At 44.7% G+C, this 20,713-nt stretch overlaps 2 protein-coding genes across 3 annotated transcripts; both read left to right on the plus strand.

Moving 5' to 3' along the window:
* Positions 1 to 5,011, plus strand: RPL26 (ribosomal protein L26). Its single transcript, XM_065910176.1, has 4 exons — positions 1 to 63; positions 1,424 to 1,596; positions 2,650 to 2,790; positions 4,840 to 5,011. Exons 2-4 carry the CDS (start codon positions 1,429 to 1,431, stop codon positions 4,966 to 4,968), a joined length of 438 nt encoding a protein of 145 aa, XP_065766248.1. The 5' UTR covers positions 1 to 63; positions 1,424 to 1,428; the 3' UTR covers positions 4,969 to 5,011.
* Positions 5,012 to 5,136: 125 nt separating this feature from the next.
* KRBA2 (KRAB-A domain containing 2) lies at positions 5,137 to 10,920 on the plus strand. 2 transcript variants are annotated; one of them, XM_065910175.1, is made up of 5 exons: positions 5,137 to 6,246; positions 6,354 to 6,543; positions 8,140 to 8,654; positions 8,771 to 8,956; positions 9,403 to 10,920. In XM_065910175.1, exons 4-5 carry the CDS (start codon positions 8,923 to 8,925, stop codon positions 10,656 to 10,658), a joined length of 1,290 nt encoding a protein of 429 aa, XP_065766247.1. In that variant the 5' UTR covers positions 5,137 to 6,246; positions 6,354 to 6,543; positions 8,140 to 8,654; positions 8,771 to 8,922; the 3' UTR covers positions 10,659 to 10,920. The 2 variants fall into 2 exon arrangements, with proteins under 2 accessions (XP_065766247.1, XP_065766246.1); XM_065910174.1 differs by having other exon boundaries at positions 8,140 to 8,956.
* Positions 10,921 to 20,713: the final 9,793 nt, after the last annotated feature.

Consider the following 20,713-nt stretch of genomic DNA (forward strand, 5'->3'; position numbering starts at 1 on the left):
TACAGAACCGGAAGCAGCCTGCAGATCTCTTCCCTTCTGTGGCCATCGCTGAAGCGCCGGCGGGTAAGTGTTTCCTGGGACAAAATGTATAATCCGCAACCATCTGTTCACGGGCATGGTGGCTTTCGACCCGGAGTGCCCCAGTACTGTTCCGGAGGCCGAGTAGCAGCCAGGGAGGGGGGCCAGGATGGTCTTGGCTTTTCTCCTAAACTCAAGGGCTGCCGGGCTGGAGGAAGGACGAGGAAAGAGGGTTTTGAGACTTGGAAACGGGAGCTGAAGGGGAGAGAGCCTGTGATGATGATGTCTAGTCTGGGCAGAATAGTATCCTAAAGAATGGTCTTGGGTAGTTTCTAGGTAAAACTTTCAGGCCTCGCACGCCCGTTGGAAGACGTTTTGGACCCGAGTTCTGTGCGTTTTCCAGGTTCGGGATATAGGGCCTGATTTCATTCATTTGGGAGGAGACTTAAACTGCAGGCTCCGTTCCGTAGATTACGTTGATTGGTTTTTCTGAAACGTGGTAATACGTTTGAATTGAGTTGTTAAGTCTCCTTTACTCTAATTAACAGAGATATAAGCACTGTCTTAGCTTCCTTACGCGGTAATTATGGAGTTTGGGTTTCCCTGGTGGCTAAGACTGTAAAGAATCCGCCTGCAGTGCAGGAGACCGGGTTCGACCCCAGCATCGGGAAGATCTGAAGAAGGGAATGACTGGTTAGGCACTCTAGTGTTCTTGCCTAGAATTCCATGAACAGCGGAGCCTGGCAAGCTCCAGTCAGTGGGGTCACAAAGAGTCGGACACGACTGAGCGACTAATACATGGAGTTTGAGAGTGTAAACAAAAAGGTTAATTCCAATAGGTCTGTGGGCTATGGGAAATTCTTCTATTCTGTAATTAATTTTAAAAATCCCAGGGAGAAGGCGAGGGTGGGATGTTCAGAGAGAACAGTATTGAAACAAGTATACTATCAAGGGTGAAACAGATCACCAGCCCAGGTTGGATGTATAAGACAAGTGCTCAGGGCTGGTGCACTGGGAAGACCCAAAGGGATGGGATGGAGAGGGAGGCGGGAGGGGGAATCGGGATGGGGAACACATGTAAATCCATGACTGATTCATGTTAATGTATGGCAAAAACCACTACAATATTGTAATTAGCCTCCAACTAATAAAAATAAATGGAAAAAATAAAATAGTGCAATCAGAAAAAAAGATAAAATGAATAACTATGGCCATTTGAATAAAAATAAATAAATAAATAAAAATCCCAGTAAAGCAATTCAGCTCAAGCAGGTTTTGAAGTTAATGTGACAGGTTTTGTGAGCATTGTAAACTTTCAAGATGAAATTGTTGCAGATACTTGTTTGTAAACTGAGTGAGATTTTGGTCCTTTAAGGATTTACACCTCTTTTAACTTTTTATTTAGCCAAAATGAAGTTCAATCCCTTTGTGACTTCTGACCGAAGCAAGAATCGAAAGAGGCATTTCAATGCGCCTTCCCACATTCGCAGGAAAATTATGTCTTCTCCTCTTTCTAAAGAGTTAAGACAGAAGTACAACGTTCGATCCATGCCCATCCGAAAGGATGATGAAGTTCAGGTATGTGCTGGTGTTCAGGTCATCTTGTCGAACATCCTGCACTTTATTAACAGACGATGGGTTGAAACGTAAACTGCTTTTTTCACCGTTACTCTTTGGTGAAAATCTGTTGTCACAAGCATCAGATGCAGTTGTGATAAAACAAAAGAAAGATGGTTTGGAACCAGAACATTGGCTTGGGATTATCTTTTTCTGGGTATGTTTGGTCATTAGAGAGGCATTTGAGAACCAGTAAACAAGTCTGTGTCTAAATCAAAATTCAGATACACAAGTTCCAGGGAACTAGCAGTCTGGGTGTTAAGACTGCACTCCCAATGCAGGGGACACGGGTTAAGTGAGAGCTTCCATAAATTCTAGCTGTAACCTGCAGCTAGTGATTAATAAAAGATTTAAAGCCATCTCTTAAGCAGCTTCCATGTCACCAACATTTCATGAGGTAAACAGCCGTTTTTCGCTCCTGAGCTGGTGCTAAAATTGCTGGTAGATTTGAGAGGCCATCTGCTTCCAAGATATTTTAATCTGAGAAAGTCTCTGATTGGGAAGAAGCATCTATTCAGAAACACTGTGACTGGCTAAGGATCATCAGGGAGAGAATGATATGATGTTCGTTAACCTTTGGGAGAGAATTGGCCTGTTCCTGAAGTATTAGCTGCTGCTCATGCTCTGGCATTTAGTTGGACCCTTTAGTAGGTTGTGAATTTAAATATTTGTGGCCTTTTCCCTTTGAAGTGATAGTTTCCTTGTCAACTGGTACCAAAAAACAAGGTGGGCTTGTTGCTCATTTTTAACCCTGAAACAAGCCCACCACTGCTGGTGGCCCATCAGTTGTAGAGGTGTACTGTCTATCACTGTAGTTTATATGGGGCATAGTTTACTTGCAGGTTAGTTGAAGCCAGAGAGAGAATTACTGGCACATTTTCATTGACCATTAGATCTTTCAAAATTGGAAGGTCCTGTATGTGTGTATGAGGTTTACCTGATTCATAGATTTACTGGTTTACAAGTTTAATGTTCCTTTATCCGCATATATGTTACTTCTGAATTTGCATTTAGGTTGTACGAGGGCACTACAAAGGGCAGCAAATTGGCAAAGTAGTCCAGGTTTACAGGAAGAAATACGTCATCTACATTGAACGAGTGCAGCGGGAGAAGGCCAACGGCACAACTGTCCATGTGGGCATTCACCCCAGCAAGGTGGGTGTTTTTTGAGAACGCATGAGATGGGGGAAAGAAATGACAGCAATCGCTGACAAACGTGACTGCTGTTTACAGAAATAGATTTTAGGTGTTCTGGAAATCAGTCTTAAAGTCAGCACTATTTTTTTCTAAAATCAAGGCGTCTTTAACAGTTATCTTGTATGTATGTATATGTAATGTACCTTTTCCTTAAAAAGTATTGGTAAGCTGATTGATCAATCTAACAATGAATAGATCTTAAAATCTAGGAAATAGGGTAATGTTTAGATGCTATGGAGGCCATACCCTGTGTGTTAAACAGAATTGAGTAAGCTGTAAGGAAAGTAGGTCTTAAAGCCATTTGCAGATCTAGAGCTCAGAGACTAGATTCATTGATAGAAGATACAGTCTAATTCTCCTGTCCTTGACTTCAATGTGGATTCTCCAATACTGCTTTCTCTTGAAAGGTAATAAGTGCACTTGGTGCCTGTTCAAATACTGAGGTGTTGGTTTTTTAAGATCTTGAGACTACACAAAAGTCGAGAAAGACTAATATACCTGTTGCTTTATCTTTCACCTAGAATTCACAGCTACCATTTTCTTTCCCTTCTTCTCTACCCCTCCAGTGGATTACAAACATCAATGACAGAGTGCATCTCCTAAGAGCAAGGGCTTTCCCACTCTACTACAATCTTATTTTTGCCCCTAGGACTGAAGCAGCTGCTGTCAAGGTCACCAATACAGTGTTTTCTGAACTTAATGTAGTGTTTGACACTGTTGATCTCTCTCTTTGACTTACCTTCATCTCTTATTCCAAACACACCTCAATATCCAGTTAACGATTTTGCATTTCAACTTGGATATCTAATCAATATCTCAAACCCAACATGTTTAAACTACTGACTTATTTTATTCGTGAACCCTCTTGCTCATAGTAGTCTGCTACCAACACTGTGTGTGACAGGTCTGTCCTTCTCAACTGCTTAGGCCAGCATGTCATCATTGATTGTTGACTGCTGTCACATTATATCCAGAATCTTGTCTGCTTGTTACCATCAGCGTGGCCTACAAGGCTCATCTCCAGGGACTTCCCTGGTGGTCCAGTGGCTAAGACTCTGCTTCCAGTGCAGGGGGCACGGGTTCGTTCCCTGGTTGGGGATACTAGATCCCGCGTGCCACAACTAAGACCTGGCGCAACCATACAAAGTTCACTCAGCAGCTGCTACTTGGTGGCTTCACTCTCCATGTTCTAGTCTGCTGGCCTCTTTGCTGTTCCTGTAACTATGCTACTGGGTGGTGGTTGGCAGCTTCACAGAATTGGATATTCTGTTTCCTAGTCTACTGAAGCAGGATTTGGGGGTGGGAACAAGGGGTCTATTTTAACAAGCCCTTCAGACACACTCAGATCTGAGAAATACCTATTAAACTTGGAAGTTATCCTGCCTCTGCACTTGAATGTTTGCTGTTCTCTTTGAAACACTTCTGCCTTCTCAGGTCTTTGTTCAAGCCCTTTTCTTGGAGCCTGCCTGACATTGATAACAATTTAACCCCTTTCCTCCAGCATTTCATCTCATTAAATATAACCTCCATGGTAGTCCAGATTGTCCTTTGGTCACTATGCTGAATCCCCAGATCTTGTTCACTGCTATCTTCTTCCTTCCTTCCTAACACTAAAATCTTCATAATCTGGATACCTTTAGTGACAAATCTGTTGGAATTTAATTTTCAGACTTACGGGACTAAAGATAGTGTGGAAATAAAAATGTGTATGACTTAGTTAGCTTATAAAACTGGGGTGAGAGGAGTGGAATTGTTGAAATATATTGCAGTAGAAGCAGTTGATTTTTATCACAGAAGACGTGAGAAGAACCACCAGTGCCACACTGCCTTCTCCTCTGTGGGCTGAACATTAGTGAACATTTAAGTCAGGTTTGTTTGGGGGTAAAGAGTCATTTCTAGCACTTAAGCAATCCATTCCCACAAGTGGGAGACTGAATGTTGGACCTTCCCATGTGTTCTGTATTGGTGATTGTTTAAAGCTTATAAAGTTTTTTTTTCTGTCTGCAGGTGGTTATCACCAGACTAAAACTGGACAAAGACCGCAAAAAGATCCTTGAACGTAAAGCCAAATCTCGCCAAGTAGGAAAGGAAAAGGGCAAATACAAGGAAGAAACGATTGAGAAGATGCAGGAATAAAATCATCTTGTCCACAGCTTTCATTAAAAACTGTTAAAATGAAGAGTCTTTATGTGTGGTGCTTTGGGACAAGGCCTGGTTGGTTTTCAAGGAAGTTCTGGTGATGTTAGCTGTCTAGGGGCAGATCATCCCTATCTGGTGGCTTGATTCCACTAATGAAAAGTACCGTTTGGAAAAAGCTGGATTTTTAACCAATTTCGAACACTTAATAATATTGGACTAATATAGTAATTTTTTTAAATTTTATTTTATTTTTTAAAGCAGGAAGAAGCAGTTTAGGGATGCAGCGAAATACCCTAGTGTCCCTTTTACCACCTTGTTTTCTGCACTGATGTTGAGTGAGTGGTGTCAGGCCCAAAGAAATCTTTTAACTTAAAATCTGAGGGCAAAAGTACTCACCTAAAAAGCAGCTTCTCCGAGAGGAGGAAGTGATGCAGTGCAGGATTAGTTGTTGGCAACACTTGTGCCGCCGCCCTTCTTTGCTTTAAGACTAAGCATATAAACGTGCTTTACGTGCTGGAGGCGAGCACTTACTTATCTTGGAGCCTTAACAACAACGTAGGGAAAGAGATGACCAGTTTTGCTGCCGCCGGACGCCCCAGTCGGTGTCTGCCTTAGCCAAGGTCACACCTCGACCAGCCCCAGATCTCACCTCAAGAACTTCACCGCGTCTCAGCCGAGAATATGGCCCGCCGCTGTATCTGAGCGCTTCCTCGGGAGGGGCGGGGCTTCCGGTCGGCGCGGAGTCGTTTCCGGCGCATCGATCCGCCAGAGCCGCTAGCGCTCGTGGGCAGGAGGGGCCCGGACGGCGCCAGTGGAGCCAGCTGGGGCTGAGGCGGCTCGCGACCCTGTGCTCCTGGTTCATCTCTTCTTCCGGGCCTCCTTCTCTTGCAAAAATCCCTAGCTCGGTCTCCTCCTCCGGCCTGGCTCTTTCATTCAATCGGGGGAGTAGGCGGGTCCCGACTGCCGAGAGAAACCCGCGGGCAACGGGGCGAGGTGTTGCGGAGTTGGGACTCAGGACCGCACAAAGGACCTGATGCCCGAGCCAGGTCTTCAGGAATAAGCCGGAGGTTGTTTTATTTAAGGTGCAGGGCACTGTGCTAAGTGCTTTACCCACATTATCACAACTATAGTGATGTAGACTAGCATTCTCCCCATTCTATTGTGGAAGCTGAAGCCTCAGTAACTTTGCTCCGCTTATTCAATAAGTGATGAGTCAGAAATCGACTTCCCAAGCCTAGACTCAACCATACCTCTGCCCTGTCTCTCTACTATACTGTAAGCCAACTGTTTGACATATTCTTTTAACATCTTTTGTTCAGCTCTGTATTCGTGGGCCCTCTGAGGGGATACAGCGAGATAGAAGCCCAGCCTCTGTCTTCTAGGTTGTGTACACCTGAACCAGTTGACTAAAAAGGCAAAGCGCTCCAGTGAGTGGTGCTGGCTGTTCAGAGGAGGGACAGACAGATGGCAATCAGAGTGCATCAAGAAGAATGCTGACCTGAGCTGGGTGTGATTTGGAAGATCAATGGAAGAACATTCCAGGTCGGGGGCAGCCAAAGCAAAGACTCACAGGTGAGTGAGGAAGGAGGATCTTTCCAGTTTTCTGTGAACAAGCTCATTTGTCAGTTACCCCACCAGAACAGGTCACACCAAGAAGCTGGCCGCATTTCTTTGGGGCCTCAGTTTTTTCATTCTACTTTAGAACAGGTGTTGAAAACTCAGTTAACTACAGGAGTGGGCCGTTAAGGTGACAAAGTTAGTAGCTGGCTTAGACACTGGGAAGCCAGAGAGTGTGGACTGTCCAAAAGGAGCTACTGCCTCTCCACTCGAGACAGATGTTGCCAAGCCAAACAGCTCCCGGTGTGACCGGATCGTCCCATTTTTCAAGAAAGCTAGAAATCTAGATTTTTAAATGAACTCCCCAGTCTGTAAATGTAGGTAACTCATCCAATTAAAAAAAAAACAAAAAACACTGGGTAGGCTAACCGAAATATGTCTATTAGCCAAATGTGACTCTCTGGCTATAGAATTTCATGGGATTGGGTAAGGACCATTTCGCATGTTGAAGACTGAGATTTTTCCATCTGAATTATTTCCAGCCTGTCTTCATTCCTTTATAGGATGGAGATGAGACTCTTCCTTCCTGTGTAGTTCGCTGAGGGCCTCAAATAGCAGCCAGAGCAGCCAGTTTCTGAGAGATGCTGGTTTCAGTGAGGAGTCTAGGAGCTCTTCCTGGTTTGCATTGACCATCTTGTGGTTTCAAGTGTCTTCTAAGGACGTAGGATGATAATACATAATCCTTGGGAAACAAAGCCCCATGTCAGTGATTATATGGGACTAGTGGATGAAACCTTTTTTTTTAACTGAAGGACTTCAGAGTCATTAAAATGTCCGTTTGCATTGAGAATGTGGCGCTCAGGTTTAAAGGGTATTTTACAAACATTCTGTTTCTTTGATTCTAAAATGCGTATTTTTCACATTTTAAAAATCTGGATATGTTCATTTCATGTAGGGTCTCTGTTTTCCCTGTGAAAAGAAAATTGTCATTAAGTCAGCAGTTTCAATGTCAGAAGTGTCTTTAGAATCAGGAATGTCATGTAGTTAACCAATGATGCCAAGCAAGGAAATCCGAAATCTTTTTAGTGGAGGACATTCAGGACCAGGAATCAAGCTTTGCTTAACTGAGACTCTTGCTCAGAGCTGTTAAATGTTTCCATCTTTCTCTGCTTCTTAGGAGTCTGCCCTGGCCCTCAGGTTTTCATCTGATGGCTGGCATTGCGGCGAGCGGCTTGAAAGAGCTGACTCTGGGAGCTGCCTTGATTGATTATCAAGGGTCTATTCAAAGACATAGCTCTCTGTCCCGCCACCCCTCTGGAATTTACTATCCAAAGTTAAACAGAACACTAGTAAGCCTTGAATGCACACAAGATGCAGACAGATAGCCTTTTTATGATTACCCCTAATATAAATCAGGATGCCATTCCTGTGCTCTGGCGCCTAGTGAGAGTTCTAGTGATTGTTATCTTAAAGATGATGTACATGGGGAAGAATTTTCTTTGGGATGCCTCCTTCTTGGTTTAAGTATAAATGAAACTTAGAGAAATAAAGGAGCATCGTTGACTGCAGTGATCCTCTCGACCCCATCTGTCCTGTGTCTTTATTTCTTAGCCTAAAGGAATGCGTCGTGTTGCTCGCTGAAATCTCCCGGCTGGTCCGGCATGGCATCTTGGGGATCTTGTTTTCATAAGATTGTTGGAATTCCTGTGATCATCATATGAAGACTTCCCCTGGCCTCATCACATCCTATATCCTGGAGTTGCCTCGGTTTAGACCCCCGATTATCAAGTTCTCTTCCGGAGGAATTCTCCAATCTTGGTGGCGTGTGGACCCCATTTGGGGTAACTCTTCGGCATGAAAATCTGACACAGCTGTCTATCCCCAGGTGTAATTTGTCCATTTTTGAAAACAGGCCCTGCTGCCTCTTTTCAGAACCATTAAACCTGTACCTGGAAGTGTCTCCTAACCTTGGAGTGCTCAAGTTCAGTTGGACACTCTGCTTCATTCTGGAAAAAAGAATATGTGGGCTCCAGCTCAGCCAGTATCAAGACAGGCCAGGCCTGCAGACCCTCCAAGAGGACAAAACCCCTCTTCCTCACTGTAAAGCTGGATTCATCTTACTGGATGTGAGACCTTTCCTCTACCCTGTTATCTTTTCTTCTGTGTGATAATCACATGCTCACATTCAGTCATGCATGTGGGTATGCCTTCTTTCCCAGAACCTCCATGGTCTCTTCCACAGTTTTGCTGCAGCTGCTCCTCAGCCCAGGCCCCAAGGCACAGCAATCCCTGTGGAAGTAGATGATGTCATCTGGGGAGGCAGCAACATTTGAGGATCTGACCAAAGACTGGAAGTATTAGGAAGCCCCTCAGAAGGATTGCAGCAGAGGCATAATGCTGAACAGTTATGAGAACGCGGTCCCTCAGGGTAAGGACTCAGTCTTCATTTACTAACCCTGTGTACAACTGACAGGGAAAAGTCATCATTTTAAAAAATCCCAAAAAAAAAAAAAAAAAAAAAATCCCAGGACTTCCCTGGAGGTCCAGTGGTTAGGACTTTGTGCTTCTACTACAGGGGGTCCAGTTTCCATCCTGTTTGCCACAATTAAAGATCCTGTATGCAGCAACTAAGACAGGGTGCAGCCAAAATAAACAAATACTTTGAATTTTTTTAAATAAAATTCTGTTGACATGCTCTTGTTTTGAATGGCCCTAGTGGGCTTTCTGGGTATTTTTATTCTGTTCCATGCTAGTATCTGTCTTCCATATCTTCAAAAATCAGATGAAAGAATTATGGGGAACCTTGGCGGGAAAGTGTTCCAGGTGGCATATCATGAAATTCAACTTTGTTCGCTTCTTTCTCCATCTCTTTAGGAGACTTCTTAGAATTCTCCATGACACCACAGAGAGCTGGAAATGATCTCCCTGGTGTTTCAAGTCCAAGTGAAACAGAAATGGAGATAAGTACCATGAGAGAAAAGTTTCTCACCAGCGTGACCAAGTTGGTAGAAAGCAAAAGTTACAATAGCAAGGTATTTTCCAAAGAAAAGTACTTTCAAACAATCAAGGAAGTCAAAGAAGCTAAAGAGAAGGGGAAGAAGTCATCACGTGATTATCGCCGTGCAGCAAAATATGATGTGATTTCTGTAGAAGGCACCGAGAAACTCATAGAGGCTGCTCACAGAGAACGAGATCGAATACGGTATTATGTACACAAGGAAGAGCTGTTTGACATCCTTCATGACACACATCTCAATATTGGCCATGGCGGGCGGACACGCATGCTCAAGGAACTGCAAGGCAAATATGGGAATGTCACCAAAGAAGTCATTGTCTTATATCTGACTCTGTGTAAACAGTGCCACCAGAAGAACCCAGTACCCAAGAGAGGCCTTGCACCCAAGCCCATGGCATGTAAGGACAATGACTCCAGATGCCAAGTTGAAATCCTTGATATGCAGTCAAATGCTGATGGGGAATTCAAGTTCATTTTGTATTACCAGGACCACTTAACCAAGTTCATTATTTTACGGCCATTAAAAGCCAAGCAGGCCCATGAGGTAGTCAGTGTCCTGTTGGATATTTTCACAATTCTTGGTCCACCCGGCATGTTAGAATCTGACAGCGGCATAGAGTTCACAAACCAGGTTGTTAATGAGCTCAACAAGGTATGGCCAGACCTAAAGATAGTCCTTGGTAAATCCCACCCTGGCCAAGGCCAGGGCTTCCTGGAGCGAGCAAGCCATGATGTCAAGACCATGCTGAGTGCCTGGATGCAGAGTAACCACTCCTGTCATTGGACCGAAGGCCTGCGATTCATGCAGATGGTGAGGAATCAGGCCTTTGATGGTTCCTTGCAACAGAGTCCATATGAGGCAATGTTTGGTTGTAAAGCCAAATTTGGACTCTATTCCTCACATTTGCCCCGGGAAACTGTGGCTGTTTTACACACAGAGGAGGAGCTAGAAATTGCTGAAGAACAACTGGAAAGCAGCCTCTGGGTCAGGCAGGAAGAGAGGGCTGAGGTTGGAGCAGACCGGTCTGACGTGGACGAGGACGTCGATCCCACACCTCTCGAAGCCTCGGAGCCCAGCACCTCCCAGGCGGCCTCAGGTCTCTTCTCCTGGTGAACAGACGTCTGCTGGGTGGCCGCTTAGTGCCTCTGGGTGCTGTAGAGCCACCTGAGAGCTGTAGCCAAGACCCCAGATGAAAGGAGTGAAGGCCACTCTCTCAGGAGCGCTGTTCTTGGTAGTCCTAGGTCAGAGGGGACGGTGGCTCCAGTCTCTGATCTCACCTGCCCTAACAAATTCCCACAAACCTGGAGGCTTAAAACAACTTTGGGGACTTCCCTGGCAGTCCATGGTTGAGACTGTGAGCTCTCAATGCAGGGGGAGCAGGTTTGATCCTCGGTTGGGGAACTAGGATCCTGCATGCTGAGGACACAGCCAAAATTTAAAAAAAATAAATAAATTAATTAAAAAAAAAACTTTCTTCTTAGTCCTAGAGGCCAGAGATCTGAAATCAGGGTGTTGGCAGGGTTCATTCCTTCTGGAGGCGCCAAGAGAGAATCCATTCCAGGCCTTCCTCCTTTCTCTAGTGGCTGTCAGCAGTTCTTGGCACTCCTGGGCTCAGAGTAGCACAGATCCAGCCTCCGCCTTGTCTTCATGTGGCCTTCTCTCCTTGGTCTGTGTGTGTGCTCCTTTTCTGTCTCTTACAAGGACCTCATTGGACACCAAATATATGCAGTTGGATTTAGGGCCCAGCCTAATTAATAATTTCATCTCAAGATACTTACCTTAATTTCATCTGCAAAGACCCTGTTTCTAAATAAGTTCACATTCATGGTTGCTCAGGGTTTGGACTTGGACATATCTTTGGTGGTGGTGGGGGGGGGGGGGACTGCAGTTATACTGCAATTGGCTCAGGGGTAATGAACCTACTTGCCAATGCAGGAGATTCAGATTTGATCCCTGGGTCAGGAAGATCCCCTGGAGGTGGAAATGGCAACTCCCTCCAGTATTCTTGCCTGGGAAATCCCATGAACAGAGGAGCATGGCAGACTGCAGTCCATAGGGTTGCGAAAGTCTGACACAAGCTTAGCAACTGAGCATGCACACAGTTCTACCAACTACAGTCAGTGGAAGAGGATGTTTGCTTGCAGAATGTAAACTGATGGGGTCTGAGCCCTGTAGAGCTGGTGGGACTGCCCTGCATGTATCAAGTATCTGTTCCTGCTCCTCAGGCACAGAACCCAAAAGATGGGGGCATCAGAGAAAAAGATGTAGGTGAAGGACAAATAATGAGAAGAACAGAGGTTGATCTCACATGTCCCAGAGACGCTGCCCCACTAGCTGAGCTTTGTTTCCTGCTTCAAGAGAAACCTGATGTACCCACCCTGCTCTCAGAATGGCATCCACTGGGATCGACCTGCCTGAAACATTTTAAAAATAGGTTAAAATTAAGGCATGGCTAGGGTTTGGGTCTGAGCCTGCCAGTGTGCCGTGCCTCAAGCACAGCATGACGTGATGTAGTCCTGGAACGGTCATACATTCCAGGAAGTGACCAGTGGCCGGGAAACAACTAGGGACTCTGGAGCAAATTGCAAAAGTTGGCCTGAGGTCACTGCTTCAGCCAGAGAAGAATAGAGCAAAGGCCAGTCTGGGTCACAGTTCAGAGGAAAGGGGAGGGTAATGCCCAAGATCTGTGCATGGCTGTATTCTCAAAGGCCTGGAAGAGGACTCAGCCCATCAGAGGTGTTGAGTAAGGATTTGTTGAGTGAATAAATGATTCTAGAGACATGGACGCAGGGAAGGAGAAGGGGCCTGCAGTTTCTGACTCTTCAGTTCTTCCTGCATATCCCAGAACCATCTCACCATTCTGGGGGACTTCCCTGGTGGTCCAGTGGTTAAGACTCTGCGCTTCCAGTACAAGGGGCACAGGTTTGATCCCTGGTTGGAGTAAAATCCCACATGTGCCTTGGCACCGCCAAAAAAAAAATTCTGATTGCCCTCAACTTTGGCTTCCCCTTGGGCCAAGAGCAATCTCCTGATGACGCCTGCCTCACAGGGTGGTTGTGAAAGACAGTGAGATAATGCTTGTGAACTTCTAAGATGTGAGTTGTCCTTGCTACCTTCAGATCTTACCCTCATCATGAGAGTTGGAGATCACTGTTGCCATTCCTTTGCTGATTAAACAGTGTTAAGCTAGACATCCAGGAAATCTGCACTATTATTAGACAGGAGGTGATGTCACTCTTCCAGCTTGTCTTGGAGGACCAGAATCTCGACTTCATCCTCGGCCAGCACCTCACATCCCCTTCCTGTATCACTCAGCTGAGCAGGGCCTGGGAGGCCCAACTTGACTGATGTTGCCCCCTGTCCCCCACATGCTGACCTACCACCTCCTGATGGCGGAGCAAATCAGGAACCACACCAGCAGCTCCTGTGGGTAAGAGGTCAAAGGAGGCACTATGCTACTGTCTTTCCCAGGGGGTGACTGCAAATAACGGAGATTTCCGGAGCTGCTACCTCAGCCTTCCTCTTCTCCCTAGTGTTTACAGTGGAGGGACCTGGAGGAGGACACCTAGACCCAGCCCAGCCTTCCTCTGTGTTACCACATTTCAGCATCTGGAGCAGAACCAGGCTTTCAGTTTGCAAATATGTTTTGTCCATATAATGTCTTAAATTTAAAAGTTAATTGCCATCACTTTCAAAGCAGATTTCACATAAGAATCTGGATGTCTAGCACTTCTTGAAAATTTAGAAGATCTGACTTCCCACAGTTTTTGCATGGCAGCCAGCGACCAAGTAGTAACCCCCAGGAGACAGTCCAGTCCTGCATTCTACATTAGTCCACCATCTAGGCTGTTCAGATTGTTTGCATACATGTTTCTATGGTCGATTGCTAAAGAAAGGCAAATGAAATCAATGTGAATAAAGGCCAGAAACAGACCCTTGTGTCTAGGAATTTGTGATAAAAGACATTTCAGATCTGTGGGAGGGATTGTATTATTCAGTTAATGGTGCTGATCAATTATACTTCAATTTAAAAAAAGATAGTAGTGCTGGATCATAGAGCTGTCCAACTGGAATAAAATAAAGTCTGATCCCTAAACATAAAAAACAAAACTGTAAAAATATTGGGGAAAAGAGGAGATTTTTGTCATCTTGAAATGGAGAGACCCATATAAGAAAAGGTTAATATACTTGGTTACATAAAAATTTTAAATATTTATGAAAAATAATGCCTTTTAAAAGTTGAGGAAAAGTAAATGACAGGCTGGGAGAAAACATTTGCAACCCCTAAAACAGACATAAGGTATGGTCAACTGAAAAAAAAAATGACCTAAAAGTTGAGAATTATGTTTTTTTTGAGCAGACTTACTGAGGACTTAAGCCCCAGGCTACAGTCTCCCTTAAAACTCTGAGGGACTGTTCCAAAGAGGTGAAGGAGGAGCCAGGATATAAAGGAGTTTTTGCAAAAAAGAAACCACAAATAAATAAAAGGTAGTTGAACATCAAAAGATTAGTGTCAATTAGAAAAAAAACAGATCTCTCAAATTAATGGACTTAGCACTTTTCTGTGTATAGAAAGATGCAAGAGTCTGGGCTTATTGAAATTATTCTCTTGATATGCATCTTAACTAGGAAGCAGTATCCTGTTTTTCTCCATCCTAAATCTCAGGGTGTACAGTCGTGGGCGGCTGCAGTGGCTGATGACGTGATGGCCACGGCATCCTTTGTTTACTGATATGGCAGGGGACATTCTTTGTCCACAATACTTAATTTTTAAAGGGGCGCTTGCAAGTTAACAATGAGAAGAGCAACCAGTAGGAAAGGAGCAGGGGTTAATGGTGGACGGAAAACAAACTGCTGTACCCTGGTGCAACTGTGGTGGGATGGAAGCAAGTCAGACTTGTCATCCAATCAGGGCTGTCCAAATGAAACAGATTCAAGTTGTGTGAGCGTTTTGTTTCTCCTGCCATGCATGTGGGAGAAGAGGCAAATGCCTAGTGATGCTGTCTTGTTTTAACAGAAACCTGACTGATAAGGAAGTCCAGTAGTGGTCGTGTTCTATATGGAACAGCAGTATTCATTTCCAGGGGCTGTCATAACCCACTGGGTGGCACAGAAACTTGTTATATCACAGTTCTGGGGTCACATGTCTGAGATCAAGATGTCATCAGGGTTGATTCCCTCTGACGGCTTGGGGCAGAATCTCTTCTGGTGGCCTCAGATGTTCCTTGACTTGTAGGTGACAGTCCCTCTATGTCTTCTCGTTGTCTTCCCTCTGTGTGTGTCTGTCTCTGGGTCCAAATGTCCCCTTAGCATAGTAGATTAGGGCCCATCCTCAATGACCTCACTTTAACTTGATCATCTGCAGAGACCCTATTTCCAAATAAGGTCACATTCACAGGTATGGGGTGGAGGGATTAGGACTTCAGCTTCTTTGGGGTGACACAGTAAGTTCAACCCATATAGCAGTAGCTAAGAGATGCAGGTTCAATCCCTGGATGGGAAGGATCCCCTGGAGAAGGGAATGGCTACCCACTCCAGTATTCTTGCCTGGGAAATCCCATGAACAGAAGAGCCCGTCAGGCTACCGTCCACAGGGTCAAAAAGAGTCAGACGTGACTGAGCCACTAAACAGCAATCAGAATGACAGATTTTGTTTGTTTGTTTTTGTTTTCTTGGGTTTTTTTGGTCACAGGACGTATGGGATCTTAGGTTTTTTTCCGACCAGGGATCGAACCTATGCCCCCTGTAGTGGGAGCACAGACTCTCAACCACTGGACCACCAGGGAAGCCCCAGAATGACAGTTTTTTAGGAGGTAGTTTTTAAGGATGTATGGCAACAATGTCCAAAGCCTTAGAACGCTGCTCCCCCCACCCCATTCAAATAACACAGGCAGTTTTACTTGAACAGAGAACTGAAGAAATGAGTACCAGTTACATTCTTAGAAATCTTCAACATCAGTTCTTGAGAAAGATCTTAATTTAATACCTTGTCCAGCTAGATTATTTGGGTTAGTCTTTTTGTTTGTTTTTTGACAGAATCCTAACCCCTGGACTGCCAGGGAAGTCCCCTTGGCTTCCTCTTATAATACAGAACAGTGTCTCTCCCTCTACACATACAGGAGGAAGGGAATGTTGCCATATCTTCCTGTGGCTCCTTTTGTTCATTATTAAGACTTGCATTTTTTAAGGCTAATCTCGAATTCCATTATGAGGCCTCCAGAACTCAATTTTACCAGGAAAAATAAATGAAGAATGGGCTAAAGATTATTCGACATAACAGTCAAGTAAGGTGGTAGTGGTTTAGTCGCTCAGTCGTGTCCGACTTGCAACCCCATGAACTGTAGCCTGCCAGGGTCCTCTGTCCATGGGATTCTCCAGGCAAGAATACTGGAGTGGGTTGCCATTTCTTTCTCCTGGGGATCTTCCTGACCCAGGCATCGAACCCAGGTCTCCTGCATTGAAGGCAGATTCTTTACCATCTGAGCTACAAGTGGCGGAGTGAAGTAAAGATCTGTAGCATTTCCCACCCCCCACAGACTCAAGCATGTAAACTTGATATGTAACTTTGAAGGAGTCCCTTGAGCTTCAAGCTCACCTGTAAATTGGGATGATAATCCAATTGTGATCAGGTTTGTGAGAGAGGATGGGCATGGGGGAGGGGCTTGTTCTCCATCCAGTTTAGGGAACTTTCACAGAATTCAGTCTCACTCAGAATGACCAGTCAAACTAAAGCAAGTCCCTTCCTCAAAAAAAAAAAAAAAAAAAAGATTTGGAGGCAGGAAAGCAGCCAATGTGGGCAAGTTCCATCCAAGTCTGTGCTGGACTGGGCCCTCCCTCCTGGCCTCTGCCACCCGTGTGCCCACACAAGGTTCAGTGCCCTCTGTTCACATGCCCACCCGCATTCCAAGCCACAGGCTGGTCTGGAGCCCTGGGTCAGGATACACTCAGCCCTTCAAGGTTGAGCACCCCTTGGTTCTCTTCCTGCTCCCGGGGTGGTTCTGGAGTGGAGTGGAGAGAGCAACTCTGGTTTTGAAACACACTTTGCTGTGGTCAGAACACTTAACAAAGTGTATTGTGATCCTTCCCTGTGATCCTACCCGTTAACAAACTTGAAGTGCATTGTTGACTGTAGACAGAAAGTTGTATAGCTGATGTCTAGGATTTAATCATCTTGCATAGTCAAAACTTTATACCCCTTGAATAGTAGCTCCCCATTTCCGCCTCCCCTCAACCCCTGGCAACCACCATTCTATCTCTGCTTTTGTATGTTTGACTGTTTTATGTTTTGGGGGTTTTTGGCCATGCTATGAGCATGTGGTGATTGCAGCCATGAAATTAAAAGATGCTTACTCCTTGAAAGGAAAGTTATGACCAACCTAGACAGCATATTAAAAAGCAAAGACATTACTTTGTCAACAAAGGTCCGTCTAGTCAAGGCTATGGTTTTTCCAGTGGTCATGTATGGATGTGAGAGTTGGACTATAAAGAAAGCTGAGCGCTGAAGAATTGATGCTTTTGAACTGTGGTGTTGGAGAAGACTCTTAAGAGTCCCTTAGACTGCGAGGAGATCCAACCAGTCCATCCTAAAGGATATCAGTCCTGGGTGTTCATTGGAAGGACTGATGTTGAAGCTGAAACTCCAATACTTTGGCCACCTGATGCGAAGAGCTGTCTCATTGGAAAAGACCCTGATGCTGGGAAAGATTGAGGGCAGGAGGAGAAGGGGACAACAGAGGATGAGATGGTTGGATGGCATTACCGACTCAATGGACATGGGTTTGGATGGACTCTGGGAGTTGGTGATGGACAGGGAGGCCTGGCATGCTGTGATTCATGGGGTCGCAAAGAGTCGGACACGACTGAGTGACTGAACTGAACTGATGAGCATGTGGGATTTTAGTTCCCTAACCAGGGATCGAACCCGAACCCCCTGCATTGCAAAGAACCCACACCCCTGCCTTGCAGAGCTCATTCTTAAACACTGAATCCTTAGGGAAGTCCTAAGGGACTGCAATACACCAGGCCTCCCTGTCCATTGCCAACTCCCGGAGTTTACTGAAACTCATGTCCATTGAGTTGGTGATGCCATCCAACCATATCATCCTCTGTCATCCCCTTCTTCTCCTGCCTTCAGTCTTTCCCAGCATCAGGGTCTTTTCCAGTGAGTCAGTTCTTCACATCAGGTGGCCAAAATATTGGAGTTTCAGCTTCAGCATCAGTCCCTCCAATGAATATTCAGGACTGATTTCCTTTAGGATGGACTGGTTGGATCTCCTTGCTATCCAAGGGACTCTCAAGAGACTTTTCCAACACCACAATTCAAAAGCATCAGTTTTTCAACACTCAGCTTTCTTTATAGTCCAACTCTCACATCCATACATGACTACTGGAAAAACCATAGCTTTGACTAGACGGACCTTTGTTGGCAAAGTAATGTCCCTGCTTTTTAATATGCTGTCTAGATTGATCACAGCTTTTCTTCCAAGGAGCAAAAGTCTTTTAATTTCATGGCTGCAGTCATCATCTGCAGTGAGTTTGGAGCCCAAGAAAATGAAGTCTGTCACTGTTTCCACTGTTTCCCCATCTATTTGCCATGAAGTGATGGGACCAGATGCCGTGATCTTAGTTTCCTGAATGTTGAGTTTTAAGTCAACGTTTTCACTCTCCTTTTTCTTTCACCAACAGGCTCTTTAGCTCTTCTTCGCTTTCTGCCATAAGGGTGTTGTCATCTGGGTATCTGAGGTTATTGATATTTCTCCCGGCAATCTTGATTCCAGCTTGTGCTTCCTCCAGCCCAGCATTTCTCATGATGTACTCTGCATATAAGTTAAATAAGCAGGGTGACAATATACAGCCTTGATGTACTCCTTTTCCTATTTGGAACCAGTCTGTTGTTCCATGTCCAGTTCTAACTGTTGCTTCCTGACCTGCATAGAGATTTCTCAAGAGGCAGGTCAGGTGATCTGGTGTTCTCATCTCTTGAAGAATTTTCCACAGTTTGTTGTCATCCACACAGTCAAAGGTTTTGGCATAGTCAATAAAGCAGAAGTAGATGTTTTTCTGGAACTCTCTTGCTTTTCTGATGATCCAACAGATGTTGGCAATTTGATCTCTGGTTCCTCTGCCTTTTCTAAATCTAGCTTGAACATCTGGAAGTTCATATTTTGCATATTAACCCCTTATCAGATATATGATTTGCAAATATAATATTTTGAGAGAAGATGAGAGACTCAGATTGAGGCTTTAGTGAATATTTTCTACTTACAACTTTGTCAAAGCTAGCCTTATATTTCGGAGAAGGCAATGGCACCCCACTCCAGTACTCTTGCCTAGAAAATCCCATAGATGGAGGAGGTTGGTAGGCTGCAGTCCATGGGGTTGCTAAGAGTCGGACATGACTGAGCAACTTCGCTTTCACTTTTCACTTTTGTGCATTGGAGAAGGAAATGGCAACCCACTCCAGTGTTCTTGCCTGGAGAATCCCAGGGACGGGGGAGCTTGGTGGGCTGCCGTCTATGGGGTTGCACAGAGTCAGACACAACTGAAATGACTTAGCAGCAGCTGCAGCAGCAGCCTTATATTGTGGAATAGAATCTGCTTTTTTTTTTCAGCTCTAGCGGAAGAAGAAACATTTTCTTTTGTTATTTCTGAGACTCTATTCCCAGTAGTTTTTTGAGGCTACACATTGGAATGTCATTAGTTGGCACTGAGACCAGAAGGGGGAGGTGTCTGAGAAGCTCAGCTTTTAACTCTTGCTTCCAATTTATTCTGCAGACTTTCTGAACATGTGTGCCACTGACAATTAAAGCATGGTTCACCAAGGTGAGCTTCAACACTAAGATAATTTCAACCAGTTACCTCTGCATAGTTATTTTAACCTTTTCAGATTTGGTGGCTTTGGGTTGTGGAATATTGAGGAGAAAGGTTTTAGGGGGAGAGGAGCTGTTTTTGAATGTGTGATTTACACATCTTTCCTTTGTAGAATTTTTACTGATATTGATTTGAAACCTGAGCTACCTTGAAATGTAAAGATAAGAGCCCTCTGTTGTTCAAAAGTTAGCCAGCGCAGAATAGGTTTGTCCCCAGAATCTTCTGAATTTTGTTCAGAAGTCTGTTCCTTTGAATTAGTGAAATTGGTTTCTGTTTTCGGTTCCTAGTTCCACTTGATTGCTGTTATCTTGGCACCACTCTTTGTTTACCCAAGTTCTGACATTTTTACCCCAGAATTAATTACCCCAGATGGTCTGCTCTGCTGTGTTTTCCAAGCAAACAAAGTGAGCAGGAAATATGAACTTCCTGAGCCAGTTGGCTTTCCGCTTTAATATGAGGCTTTGCCTTTTACAAGCGTGTTTATCTTATGTCTAATTTTCTTATTTATAATTAACTATATATATAATATGTTTTATTTATACATACACACACACGCACGCAAGTATATAGGTTGGATCTAATTCTATTTTCTCTTTTTTTCCTTTTGAAATTGGGTCCTGATATTCTGCCTTTTGCTTCCCCAAGTCTCCTTTGTAGAATCTTCCTGTTCTATTCAATTTGAACTTCTGCATCCTTTCTGTCGAGGAGCTCTTTGCTCAGAATAACTTCTCCACACCTGGAACTTTGGTCTAGTGTTTCTTTTCACTTTTAGACACTTCCCTCGTCACGACTAGCAGATGAGGTCTTATCAGCTTTCCTCCTTGGGTTTTGCACAGCCAGGTCATCCAGTGACCAGATGTTTGCCTCTCTCCCCTTCCCCCATGCCCTCTCAGCACTGAATATACAGTTCTTTGGAGTCACGCCCTCTCTAGGCCTTTCTCCTGGTGCAGTGGCAGGAATCCTGGAAATGGCTGCCTTGAATGCAGGGGCCACTAAGATCTTGCCTCAACACTTAACCCAGATCACCAGTAATAACCCACCAGCCTCCCAGCCCTGAAACACTGCCTCTGCCATGAGTGGAGTGGAGGGAGCCAGTCCTGATGCCTGGAAGCAGCCACCCTTCCTCCTCTCCAGACGCAGGTACTCCCTGTATCAGGAAGAGAGCCTCCTGGAAACTGATCAATCTTGGCTTTCCCTCTTTCTTCTCTCCTCACCCACCCACTTCTCTAGTCTATCACTTTCATTCATTCATTGTACACTTATAAGCACCAACTATGTGGCAGGCAGTGTGCTAGATT

Source organism: Muntiacus reevesi, chromosome 18, assembly GCF_963930625.1.
Source record: "Muntiacus reevesi chromosome 18, mMunRee1.1, whole genome shotgun sequence".
Lineage (NCBI taxonomy): Eukaryota > Metazoa > Chordata > Mammalia > Artiodactyla > Cervidae > Muntiacus > Muntiacus reevesi.

Bases quoted from the DNA above. Each gene is read 5' to 3' on its own strand.
- RPL26 (XM_065910176.1), top strand. From the start codon at position 1,429: ATGAAGTTCAATCCCTTTGTGACTTCTGACCGAAGCAAGAATCGAAAG. The intron at 1,597-2,649 runs GTATGTGCTGGT...ATTTGCATTTAG, and splicing joins GAAAGGATGATGAAGTTCAG to GTTGTACGAGGGCACTACAA. The intron at 2,791-4,839 runs GTGGGTGTTTTT...TTCTGTCTGCAG, and splicing joins TGGGCATTCACCCCAGCAAG to GTGGTTATCACCAGACTAAA.
- KRBA2 (XM_065910174.1), top strand. From the start codon at position 8,923: ATGCTGAACAGTTATGAGAACGCGGTCCCTCAGG. The intron at 8,957-9,402 runs GTAAGGACTCAG...CCATCTCTTTAG, and splicing joins TGAGAACGCGGTCCCTCAGG to GAGACTTCTTAGAATTCTCC.